This window comes from Nicrophorus vespilloides, unplaced genomic scaffold (assembly GCF_001412225.1).
Source record: "Nicrophorus vespilloides isolate i.1.1-1 unplaced genomic scaffold, Nicve_v1.0, whole genome shotgun sequence".
In the NCBI taxonomy this organism is placed as follows: Eukaryota; Metazoa; Arthropoda; class Insecta; order Coleoptera; family Silphidae; genus Nicrophorus; species Nicrophorus vespilloides.
Window position 1 is genome coordinate 14521 of NW_017099531.1, and position 13959 is coordinate 28479.

Consider the following 13959-nt stretch of genomic DNA (forward strand, 5'->3'; position numbering starts at 1 on the left):
GTACGTATGTTTTGTTTTATTTCGCACAGTGTGTCTACAAGCTAGAATCCATTCGTCCTCACTCTGAATACTTGATTTAATGGATTGTATACGGTTTTCTGCGTGGTGTAGAAAGGAAGTCTTCGGTTGTAATCCGGTTGCACGTCACCACGCAAAATAACAACGCCTGTAAATTAAAATGTTAAATGTGAATACGTGTGTGTATATATATATATTTAGAATGTAGATTTGTTTACCAGATGGGTTCACTTTCACTTTAATTTTGGTTTGGGGCGTCAGGACACCGTAGTCAACATCCTCGTACAAATCCATTACTTTGTAGCCGGTCGGAGAAGTCAAACCTAATTCCTTCAATGTTACGGCGACATCAGATGGGGTTCCATCGGTCCTTCTATTCACAAATGCAATAGCATAGGAGAAATAGTTTTGGAATAGCGGCGTGATCGGTCTCGACCAAATTTCTATTCCCTTATGCTGCAAATTAATGCGTTATTATGTACGTATTAACGAATCATTTGGAATCCGACAAAACGGATTGCATAAAACGTTTACCTTGTAGATTCGCCTGCCTTGAATGCCCAAGGGATCTTGATCGACGGCAATGATTTTTTTATTTTGCAGAATCGCTTTATACTCTGGTCGGATGGTGCGCAAATCCACAGACATCAGCAGCGGGGCGGCGAGGATCGCCCAAATTGCCATTTGCGTTTTACTTTGTTCGTAACTCAACCCGAAATTACCTATGATTAACTGAAAGAGAAAAAAGTAATTAACGTTCCGCGTGAAGATTGAATAATATAGATTTTAAACTGCGACGAATTACAGTTATATGATTGGTTTCACAATTTGAATAAATGGAACGGTCAGATAGATGCTCACCATATCTGGGTCATTCCAATGTCCCGGTCCGGCGTTTGGCACCACAAGATCTTGATTATTACCATAATAATCAATTATACTTTCGACGCTAGCCCATGAATCTTGGATATCGTCGAAGTTCCTCCACAGATTACAATGTTGGATGATGGAACTGTAGTTGGGTTGCATTCCCGCGTATATTTGATACACCGGCCACGAGCACGAGTAGATCATAGCCTTTCCGGTTTGATTCAGGTTGAACCCGAACTCTGGATATCCTCGGTCCATATCGCTCGGATGAGCATAACAACCATCCAACTTTACGTAATCCACGTCCCAAGATGCGAATGTTTCAGCGTCCGTTTGCAGATATCCTAGTACGCCGGGATATCCGGCGCACGTGTAATTGCCATAATCTTCGTAAATGCCGAATTTCAATCCTTTAGAATGAATCTATATATTTTTTATGTTGTTTAATGTACAATTTAAATTAAACGCCTGCAGCAATACTTACGTAGTCTGATAGTGATTTGATTCCTCTAGGAAACCTTGCGCGATCCGCTACCAATTGACCAGTAGGACTTCGTTCTTTTTCTAGCCAACAGTCATCCACATTGATGTACTCGTAACCGGCTGCTGCGTATCCCTCGGACACAACCAAGTCGGCCATCGTTCGGAATAATCTCTCACTTTAATTGTAACAAAGAATAATAATAATAATAACAATAATTTACGTTAGGAAATAAGAAATCATGTTTCAATGCAAGAACCAGCGAAACTTCGAATAAGGCTTGAACTTATTTATCTGTTGAAACAGAACTGTTTCATAGAAAGTTGATTGAACGGTAGCTACAACTTTCTCGACTCGTTTTATCCCTTAATCGTGGAGAATAAGTTAACGACAAATTGAATTTTATTATTTTCACGCGAATGCAATTATAAAACCACGTAACAACTCAAATATTGCTTAATTTGTATGTTATTTTCTTTTGAGAATTATAGGCATGAGCAATAATTAAAACGACATTCTCAAGAATTCCTACGATCACGTTTAATAGAAAGTGACTTATTCGCAGATTTAAGTAAATCTACGAACAAAACTGTAACTAAATAAGTTCGTTATATTACAAGATAAACTGTAATGTAAAGTGAAATATAATCTCCGGTTTCTGAGCAGTATACTGATATCAATGGTTCATCGTTTAGGTAAGTCATCGTATTTAAATACTCAGAACATCACACACGTTGACCATGATCTTCGCAAAGACAAGAATTCACAATATAAAAATAAATCTAAAGACATAATATTTTGTCAGCAACCAAATATTTTATATGAATTAATTGATATTCAGATAAGAAACTATTTTAGCGTATTATTAAAACAATCATAATCAAACAATTATATACTATGTATATATATACATATATTTCTAAGAAATGAATTGAATATTATTCATATTGAAAAATGAATATATGTGATTTAGATTATAGTAAGAATATATAGATTTAAATAACATTACACGTACCGATGAACATAACGTTGAAAAAAATAAAATGCAGTGTTAAATGAAAGTGATTACTTTTACTTTTGAATAATTCATTCTTATTCGTATGCTGTAAATATGTAGATAATTGTAGATTGTTTTTATTTATTTTTAAAAAATATTTGATTATTATATAATTTTGAAGGTTATAATAAATTTAACAACTCTTATATATGTACATAAGTACATAAAATTGTACTGTATCTTGATAACTATACCACATTTGTTTGATAATCGTACACAAATATGAAAGTACTGTCAGGAAATTGAATTACTACAAATATGATGTAACTAATAATCGTTTTATTTTAGTATAATGAAAATTGGTACAATTTCATCATTTATTCTGTAATTAAATGCATTCAATATTTACGCAAACATTAAGTATGTCGTTAAATATCGTAATATCTTCGAAATCATACCATAGAGAATAAAATAGCATTGTCCATAGTTTTCCTTTGTCTTCCTCAATTGTTAATTACCAATGGGTATATTACACAATAATACATAATTTGTGGAAGATTAATTTAAATGCCCATTCATCAACTAAAGAAAATACATTTTAGACCTTCATCTAGTACGTAATGCAGGTTATATAATAAAGTTGTTGGTTCATTAAATTTAAAAAAAAACTATTGCTGCTGAAAAATGAAAATTATGAAAACTAACAAATAATTTATTTATGATGCTTAGTTACTATTTTTTACATTTAGATAATAAAGTTGTTTATGTATTAAATTCCTGTTTGTGCTATTCTTATGGTAATATATTAATAAATTTGATGTATCTATAAAGAATGCGCATAATTTGGCGACAGCATCCGTTTTTTTTTTTTGGTTATATTCATTAATTTCCAACATTTTGTATAATGTATTAATAATTTTTTAAACGAAACACATATTGGAATAATAACCTATTGTATTCAAACAGTAGCGTTATTGTGTTCAATAATATACATTTTTAATACGTATTACGTGTACCGATCCCTTGAAGCAAAACGATATCTTCCAATTACATTTTGGTTGTTTGGTATTTCCAAGATCTAGTTTGATTGCGCGAGGAAATAATTCGTGTTGTCGGTGCATTTCTGAGCTGAGTCTAATTCAGAACTAATTTGCTCCAAGCGTTTGCTAATATCCGTTTACCTTTCTACATATATCCGCCGCCAGAGTCGAGTATTTGGCTTGCTTGCATTGTTACCACCGAATTCTGTTGTGACCATGATTTAGAATTTTAAATAAAACGTCTCCTATTTTATTATATCATTTGATAGATATTTGCATACCGTTCATATTTTTATGGACTTTTATAAACAATTGCAAAATATCAAAGTTCGTCGGCTGGAACAACGAGATGGATAGAGAGAAAAAAAATACAGGAAAATTAATTATGTGAAAATTATAATTTAAAATAAAAAAATGATTGAAGAATTGAAATTACGTGTAGAGGAATCCCAAGGATATTAAAGAAAATTAATGCAATAAATGTCGAAATGACGAGAGAAGATTGTTTAAATTAAGCAAACGACCAGATTATTCAATGGTCTGAAAGCGAGCGGCTGCTATATATTTATTTTGATGTTAACGTCGGATTCCATTAAGACGTGCAATCTTAGATTATATCTTCAGATTAGAGAAATATCACATGTGTGTTATTGGAAATGATAATTAAATCGAGACGAAGATGAGTTTTTAATTTAAGTATCGGAGGAAACGTCGTGACCTGCCGTTCGTATTTCGTAATGCAAATAACTGGTATTTTGAATATCGCTGTATAAGGAAATCTGGGTTACTTTTTTTTTTTCGGTAATTTAAAAGATCTACATAATTCCTTATACGGTATCCAGATTAAGTATTGGATCGCATGCTAGCGGAAAAACGGTATAGATTTAAAAGAAAAAATAAATAAATAAAGAAACGTTAGAAATGGAAATTTCTCACTGGAAATGCCAAAATACTAATTGCAGCTGTAATTAGAGAAACGCGAAGCGCGGGATTTAATAATGTCATGTGTTTAGTAATTTCGTAGTTTCTAAAGAGCTACACTTCGAAACTGAATGTTCACCATTCGATTTGAGCCATAATAACTGTAATTTTCTGGTGAGTTACATATCCTAAACTGAGGATAGGCATAGACAATTATTAGTTAATGAAATGCGGCGTTTACCTTATACAATTTTCTGGATCATTTTTGCAGTCAGTGTTGCATCGGAAACGCTCCCAGGCCAACCATCCCATTGGTGGCGTTCTCGCCAATCCATTTTCCAGCGACACTATACATTGTATTAAACATAAGAACACTGTACTTCCGCCTATAGTCCATAGGTGAGACATCTTAATAACACTCGCTGTTCGATGACTTTTTGAATAACCTTAAAGAGAGAAGAAACAAAAAAAAAGTACGTTAATAATAGCAGCATAACGCCGAGTCAATAACCTTGAGAATCATAAATAATAATCATCATAATAATAATAAAGGAGTTTTGCGTCCGCGTTCTTAATTACCATTTTTTTTTTTGGTATCGTAGAATTATAACATATTCTGCTTTATATTGATGTAACACCGTTCTGCTTAAATGTCATGTTCAAATTTGAAAGCTTTTAGTGATAGAACAAGTTTAATCGTTTTTTTTTTTTATTGTTTTGTTTTTTTTTTTGTTTGTAGTTTCGTCGGTACAAAAGTTCTTTCGCTATAATTATAATTGACGTTGCATGAACGAGGAATTTCGCAATACCGTTGCATGTCCGAGCATCTGATCTAAACGAAATTTCGATAATTTTCCCTGTTACGCCACTGAGAGATTGAAGTAAAAAAAAACGAATGTAATTCATAGATATTACTTGCGAATGTGCATCTATTCTTCACTGGAGCAGAGGATATGAGCCTTGACCTATCTGTTAGATACAGATTCATTTAATAACGTTAACGTTACCGTGCAGATCGAATTTTCTAATACGAATCGAACGGATAAAATTACTCTTTCATTTTAGATTTTGTTGAGTATTCGCTTACAATTGTATATAACTAATCAAATAACAAACAATTAAATTGAAATAACAATAATTGAAATTTTTAATACTGTATTATTGAATGTGTAAACACTTTATACATGTAAAATAGCGTGTTTATTCTCTTTTTTTTCTTTCTGCAATCATACAATCAGCCTCACTTTCACCCAATGCCCCATTTATTTCGCTGTACCATACCGACTTAGCATATAAATACATCATTTCTAAAACAAATACAGTTAATTCAAACTGCGGCAATGTATTATTAAGAGATGTCGAAAGCAAATGCAAATAAAAAAAAAGAAATGAACACAATGTGCGACTCGCGATAGGAATTCGAGAGCGAAATTTTTGCGTACACTTTAATATATAAATCCGATAATAATTACTTAAATTACGCAACGCAGACCATCATTATACAACACTGACAAAAGTATATTTACCTTGGTAATAATAATAATGTGATGCGGGCTTGGAGTCTTTAAAATGAGCGGAGGTAAAAGTGAACACCCACGGTCAGTGGCCAAGAAACGTCCGCAACGTAACTCTGCCAAGAACCAAATGACGAAAAACTCACTCAACTTTAAGAGCACGTTCATCTCAAAAAAATCTTACAAGATTTCACTATATCGCACGGAATGTATAACATCATCATCACCAGGAGTAGAAACCACGGCCTCTACTCTGGAACCTATAATTGCATATTTATATTAATTACATTTATCTTTTAGAAAATTCCATCCGCAATAATACTTTCTTATATCTATTTACATTTTTTTCTTTTCTTTCTTTTTCTTCTTTTACCCAACTGACACATAAACAAATTACAAATTATATTTGCAAGCACAAATACAAATTACATTGGCATGTCTCAATATTCATGAAAATCGATAAATCTCTTTCAAAATACGAATTATCAGTTAGATATATTGACAATCGTTACGATTGCATTCAAATGCGGGCGTCGCTATTTAAATTTTTTTGCCCTAAGAAACTGAACCGAATAAATTGTTACGTATTACGGGTGAGTCTGGTTGCTTTCATTTTATACAGTTTGCTACCATGCGAGAAAATAATTCTAACATACTTGTCTCTTCTCTCGGTCCACTTAAATTACGAAAATATTGTATTTCGTATGCTTACATTATTTATCTATATTTTATTAAGTAGACTTAAACGAACACTGCTTCACCATCTTACAGAAAACACACACCGAATGGCATAACTGGTTTTCACCGAAAGAATACACATTTCGCATGTTATCGGACAACCTGTATTATTTTTAAGTTACAGTTAATAAAAATGTAGATGTATGTATATATATATAATACAAATTTGTATTATTACTAATAAAAGTGAAAAAATATATAAGCATGTATTAATAATGAAAACTAATTAAAAAATAAACGACCTGCCGTATACTAAAATAAGATATATATATAAATAATGCATACAATACAATATCGTAAAAAACAAACATATATTTCTGGAAAATACTGTATTTATTAAAATATTTTTAATTGCCTATTGTATTGCACTAACAATAAGATTTCTATAAAAAAAACATGTATAAATGTTAATAAATGATTCATATTTAGCACTATTCAAAATATGAGATTTTAGTCCTTGAGTAAGAACTATTTGTAAGTTTGTATCTATTTAGTTAAATAAAAGTATATATGTATGAAATGTTTGAATTAAGTTTGAGTTACATGTTTTTCTATTGACGATGGAGCTTGAAAGAATAAAGAGTCTAAAGAGTTGTCATAGATAAAGATGGTACGTGAGATACATTTAGTATCTACTACCTAAAAGCATGCGTAAAAAAAGTCGAATAGTTGTTAGTTTCTGACTGTACAATTTCTGGACGTAAAAGTCTACCAAATTGGATTACTAATATATGGGTTGCCCATAATTAGTTTAACTAATAGTTGCCATGGTTACAATTGATTTTATTACTAACATTTGTATAAAATCCACTTCTGTTTCATCGTAAAAAGAAACGATTTTGTAATTATTCCAATAGTTTTATTTAGTCAGTATAAATTTATCAGTTTCCACTATGAAAAATTGGACACATTTCGTTGGATTCACACGTCAATATAATAATCTTTTCCGTTATAGGAGATAAATCATTATTGCAAACATGCGAAGTATGTAGTCGATGTATGTTAATTTCATCAGAAACGTCGGCAATTATTTTTTTTTCTTGGAAGAAGCTAATGCTGAATTTGGTGATGCGACCGCATTCAAGCGAATTTACAACTTGTTGAAAAAAAAATCTGAATTTGTAATTGGAAATAACAAAGCTATGATGTTCAACTAATTGGTGTGTCGCTTGAGGAATTCTTGAACGAGAGATAATTGATGTTCTCAATCAGTTAAACTTGAAACTATACAAGGATATAACAAAATAACTTTCGATCTCGTTGGTCACGGCCTTCATTGAGAAGTTGAAAAATTAGGTTATGCCAAAACAAGGCGAATATTTAAATTTTTATTGTTTTGTAATTAATTACGAAAAATCTTTGATAATTTGCCGCTTATGATAATTAGCAATATATACAACAACAACAAAAAAACTTTATGGTTGTTATTTAGTTTTTCATATTTGTTGAGTAATAGTTTAATACATTTTCTTTATTAATATCAGTGGCGCCTCCTCCATACTAGTATTAATAATTTATTTATTGATAAATTAATATTAAATTAAGATTATAATATGTTTATTAGCTGATAAGGTTATTAAGTTTCATAAAAGCATTAATTTAAATAATAATTTACATCATATATATTGAAATTATAAAGCTAAAATTATTTAAATTTAAATTAGTTTACATGTACATTAAGTTGCCTATGATGTAACTACCTAATTACCATTAATTTCTGGATTTCTAACATAAAGGTCTCAAGTTTGAATTTAATTGTGAACCAAATTGGAAAAAACATATACAAAAGGCCGTCCTCCAATACATATCTATGCATAAGATATATTCCAATGATAAATCTGTGGAAAAAAACAAAACTTGACGAAAATAATGTAGTTATGGATCATGGTCATGTTTAGTTGTTCTAGAATTTATGATTTAATCACCAAAAGAGCTGGCAAAACTTGCAAATAATTTTCTTTCATAAGAAAACAAAAGAATTATAAATTATTTTCTGATTAACAAAAAATGATTTTCATGATTTACGAATCGTGTTTAAATTATTTAATAATATTTGATCATATCGAAATGTTGGTAACCAAATATACTAGTAGACCTAGTATATAAACCATTGGTGGATTAAGCACTTGAGAGGCCCGAGGAGCAATTTATTTATTTAGAGGTCCTCCTCTAAATATTTACAATTCAATGTAAATGTAATGTCCATAGATTATACCCCTCATTTAAGAAATTTAGTAAACAACCGTGTTTTAGTGTTGTGTTGTGTTGTTGATTTATTTTTATTATGTTCAAATAAGATGTAGTTTGTTTTGAAAATATCAAACTGTATTATATAGTATTTGCGAGGTATTGTTGTGCATTCTAATGTATGTATAATTCCTGAAAAAATATAAATGTGTATAAATAATGACAATGAGAAATTTGTACAATTTTTGCATTTATTTGTTTTAATTTGGCACAATAAACAGTGAGCCTAGACCTAAACATTTGTATTCTGATATATGACATGATATACAATACTTATATTTAGTTAATTTACATTGATAGTGGTATTATAAACATTCACTAGCCCTATATATTATGCATTATGGAATATTTTAAATGCTATATGCATCTGACCATTATAGTTCATATTGTGTGTGTGTCTCTACACAATACTACATAAAATTTTTTCAACTACAAGATTACCTATAAATTTACAGGTATCACAATTTTATTAAATAAAAATGACTGACGATATCGATATAACTGCATATAAGTAGTAGATGCAGTGAAACATACATTCATTAAATTGTATTGTAGTGTTGGGCATGCGAAAAAATGTATATGCTTTTATTGTTGTTTGTTTGTTTAATATTTACATATATATTGTAAACTGAATGGCATTTTTTTTTTCGAGAGACTAATGTAACTCACTAACTATATATTTTGTTGTTTTCAACTAGGTACTATATACATCTCTCAATTATAATTATAAATAGTGTTTACGTCTAAGTATATTGTATCGTATTCTTAACAGTTTTATACAAATACGCGGAAAAAAAAACATATAGATGTAATTGTGTCGAAAATAAATATAACTTAAAGTACTGGCTCTTAATTAAAATATTAAAACATCAACAGTTGAGAACAAATAATATAATAACCATTGCACATTTGTATTTTTCACTGGGAACAGAAGAGTAGTTTGTTTTGTTGAATTCACTTATTTAGCCGATTTACTGCAATTAATGCAATTCAAGAACGTAAATAACGTAAGAAATAATTTTACATACATTTACAAATTATTAATAATAATTAAAAAAAATAATAACGAAAATCTAGAAACTAAAATATAATAAATAACTTGATTTATATCTACATAACAATACAACTACAACACCAATATAAAGTTATTATAAAGTAAATTTAATAAAAAGTTCCTCTGTTTTCCGAGAGATCAAAAGTTCACATTTATTAAAAAAAAAAAAAATAATAAAAAAAAATGGCACACTGAATTTAGACAGCTTTCTATTTTAACACTTTTTTTCCCTTTGCTTTGATTATAAACAGCATATAAATACTTGTCATGATAAAAATTCGAGTATGATTTTTCGAAGTAAATTTTTCTAATACCTAGGGAAAGCTCCTTCCCTGTTAACCCAGGCTCAGTCGTCATCGTGTCTGGGACTAGAATCATATGTCGAGGAAGCATGTTCATGCGAGAAATTTATAGCATCTGGGGAAACACTGTCATGCGGGTAGTAGTAACTGTCGGTGCTGGGTCCGGCACCGTTCATCAAGCCTAGAGGCGGAGAGAGTGTCGGACGTCCAGACGCTGATGCTGTTGGCGATGTCAAATCTGAGTTGTTCGACAGAAAGCTCATCTCTGTGCCGTCGCGACACCAAAGCTGCCTCATTTCCTGCCGTCTCTGACGCATCAATGTTTTGTATTCGGAGATCCTCATCTTCTTGCCATCGACGATGCAGGTGCGCTTCGGCCTTGGCCTGTACCTGTAGTCCGGATGCTTCTCCATGTGAAGTTTTGACAATCTTGACTGTTCCTCGTAGTACGGCTGCTTCTCACCGTTCGACATTGCCTTCCACCGCGCACCAAGTATCTTAGATATGTTGGAATTGTGCATATCCGGGCACGCCTTCAAAATCTTTCGCCGTTCATCTTTTGCCCAGACCATGAACGCATTCATGGGTCTCTTTATGTGCGGCTTGTTCTCATTATCACGTTTCGGTTGTTGCCTCACTATCTTGGCCTTCTCATTCGATTCTTCGTTTAACTTGTAAGCTGAATCTGTTCCTCCCCAAACTGAAACATTGTAATGCCAATCGTTAGTCATCGATAATATTCTCTTTGCGTTGTGGTACTTACTGCATGCGGCCATAAAATCGGCTTCCTCTTTTCCTGTTAATTCGTCCCTTTTTGAATGGTGCGGCGGTGTCGGCATGCCGTACATATGCATAGGGAAGTGAGGCTGCTTGTCTTGCGACATCGAATCTTTCGAATGCTTAAGCCGATCATTGTTCGCTGGCAGGGGACTGAATTGAGGCGGTAATCCTGCGTACGGAAGAAATGCTGTTCTTGGCATGATGAGATTTGCAGGAAGCAATTTTGGTACGGTGGCAGCAACTGGCTGTTCGCTCTGTATGCTGACTGGAGTGTTGTGTGGACTCGAGCCAGCCGATCCTGAGCTTGATGATTTCGGTTTACTCAGATTCAGAGGAGCATCGGGATCAGCTGGTGTTGGCGATGGCGAAGGAGTGCGACGTGGAGGCGATGAGTGTTGTTTCTCCGCCGCCGCCGCCGCGGTCACTGACATCTGAGCTAGATGCGCTGTTGTTGAAATCCAACTGGGGACTTGCGGAGGAAGCAACTGCAAATAATTCTTTTTAGTTCGATACACATGCTCCACTCGAATTAAACAAGTGCTTACGTGATTGTTTACAACAGATTTTGTGACTGATGGCTGCATGCCGCGCAATTGTTCCAAAAATGGTAAGAACATGAGACTCTGCGGTCCCATCGCGCCGGATGCCGCATACTGTGCTGTGATCTGACCCTGCAGCTCCTGCAGCTTCTGCTGATGGTGCAGCACTTGTTCCTGCTGTCGTCTCTGAAGATCTTCCTGCTTCTGGGCCTCGTTTACGCTTTGCTGTTGCTGCAAACAAGAAGACAAACAAAAATAACGTACCATTATATTATTTGCTCATCTTAATAAACTTTGTGGTCGTCGCCGTCGCCGTCGACTCGAAGGAAATATTCTTAATATCGAGTTATTTATTTTTTGTTTGTTTTTACGCAGATACATTTGAAAATTGTCCATCTGTTACACTCTCTGTCTTTTTCTTAAGTATTTGCAGGTTGCCAAACCGCCTACTGTAACTAAATATATGTCGGCACCGAGCCAATTTTATCTTCCATTCAGTGCAACTTCCACAAGCACTGCAATATATATATATATATGTATATATATATGTTATATATACACGCACACATTTATATATATATGTTATATACATGTAGGTTTTTTTTCTCATCCTTCTGTTGTTGGTGTGTATGCGTGAGTGCTTTGATTACGCAACGTGTTAATTAATTAATATTATTAGATGAAAGACAAAATATTATTTAGGGAGCCGCATTAGCGTTGGAAAAGGATTGCCGGAGACAGTGATAGTAGCGGCGGTTGGCAGTGGAATAAAAGCAGCACGAAAGCAGATATTCTGGTGTTGGTCATTATTACGACATGATGTATCACTTCCGGTGTATGTTAATTACTCGACCAACTAAACAACAAGCTGCGTTAACAATTTAGTTGATCTTTCATTCAACTTTCCGCAACGGAGACATCAATTTCTGCCGCCGCTCCATCGCTTTTTTTTTAATTCCTGTTTACATTCTTCCGAAAGTACAAGCCGCTTTATAAATACATATATTTTTAACTTTTCATTCAAGAAGGTGAAGAAGAATTGCTGCTACTTTTCTTGTTCTGAATTATAGCGAGAGAATGCCGGGACTCTTGTTCTTTTTGCGTTTGGTTTCGGTTTCGTTTCGGGGCGCGAGGGAACGGTGGAGAGGTGGTGGCGGCGGCGGCGGTGGCACAGAGTGAAATGTATGTACAGGGTGTTCGGTTCGAAAAGAAAGAAGAAAAGAATGTGTGTCTGTGTAAAATTAAAAAGAGATGGTCTATAAACACACGTGAGACACATAAAGTCGAAGCAGACGTCAACTGTGAACAGACGTGATGCAGAGTTTATAATGGATCAGGGAAACGATAAAGAATAAAGTGAACCAATGAAGTGCAGAGAGATCAAAGTTATGAAGAGCCGCACGTCAACACTAAGAATCTCTTACATATATATATATATATGTGTGTGTATATGCGTATGTAGTATATAGATGGAAGTGCATATATCTTGTTGGGTGCGTATATTAAGTTAAAACCCAGTTGTTCCTCTGATTGATCCTCAATTTCCAGAGACAATTGGTTCGGTTTTCTCGGAGGTTTCGCATCTGGTAACCACATGTGCAACGGATGGGGCGGGGCGTGCAGCATCCTTACAAACAACAAGATCTATAGATTTATTTGATCCGAACCAGATTTTTCGTTCACACAAATACACACGGATCGTATACAAACAATATACTTCATTGTGGAATGCTCATTTATGTGGAGCCAATATCGCAGAATAAAATTGAGTCCGTTAATTATTTATATTCCTTTATATTAATTTATATATATTTATATATAGATAATGTTAGTTATCATTCCTGGTATATTTTTTTTATTGTGGGCGTTTTATTATTTCCGCTTCTGGTTTCTTTTTATTTACACATCGTCGCTGCTGGCTTCTGAATGGAATGGAAATAAAACTAAATCACATAAACGCGAGGAATTCTCCGAAGAAAACTAGATTATAACAGAATATGTACGTAATATACGTATATAAATATAAATGCACGTTTCAATATGCGTATATAAACATGCTTGCTGGAGAGTTTTGTTTATTATCGAACAATTCGAACGCATTAGAGCAACTCGACTGTTCCATTCCAACAAATAAACTCGTGTTAACTTTATGAACTGGGAACTGTGGAGCGCAACTGGCGGACTGATTTACAATGTTTGCTTGAATGAATGATGGGCCGCGAGAAACAACAGCCTTCACGTGTTATATAAATCCACCACTGGATTCTGAACGATGAAAACCCGACCACGACCGCTGTTTTATTGGAATTAAATTACAATAAATATAATTGTTCCAATTTCCAAACGAAATCTCCAATCAGGTTTTTGATCAGGTTCAGTGAAAGAAGCAGATGAGAACTAAAAAACAACATTGGAAGAAGCGGTTTTGAGAAAAGCTCGACAAGTCCCCTTTAAAAAA

At 33.3% G+C, this 13959-nt stretch overlaps 2 protein-coding genes across 3 annotated transcripts in view; both read right to left on the reverse strand.

The window, feature by feature from the left end:
- Positions 1–11: 11 nt before the first annotated feature.
- On the reverse strand, positions 12–6178 carry LOC108564677 (alpha-N-acetylgalactosaminidase). 2 transcript variants are annotated; one of them, XM_017923764.1, is made up of 8 exons: positions 6164–6178; positions 5854–6101; positions 4569–4773; positions 1373–1547; positions 880–1311; positions 553–750; positions 237–474; positions 12–166 (listed from the first exon to the last, which is right to left on the reverse strand). In XM_017923764.1, exons 3-8 carry the CDS (start codon positions 4733–4735, stop codon positions 42–44), a joined length of 1335 nt encoding a protein of 444 aa, XP_017779253.1. In that variant the 5' UTR covers positions 4736–4773; positions 5854–6101; positions 6164–6178; the 3' UTR covers positions 12–41. The 2 variants fall into 2 exon arrangements, with proteins under 2 accessions (XP_017779253.1, XP_017779254.1); XM_017923765.1 differs by lacking the exon at positions 6164–6178 and having other exon boundaries at positions 5854–5957; positions 6026–6037.
- Positions 6179–9988: 3810 nt separating this feature from the next.
- Positions 9989–13959, reverse strand: part of LOC108564674 (transcription factor Sox-13) — a 65919-nt gene continuing 61948 nt past the window's right edge. Inside the window, exons 5-7 of the mRNA XM_017923762.1 lie at positions 11508–11732; positions 10946–11447; positions 9989–10882 (exon numbers count right to left, since the gene is read on the reverse strand). Coding sequence (XP_017779251.1) covers positions 10227–10882; positions 10946–11447; positions 11508–11732 — 1383 coding nt within the window. The 3' untranslated portion in view covers positions 9989–10226. The remainder of the gene's footprint in view (positions 10883–10945; positions 11448–11507; positions 11733–13959) is intronic.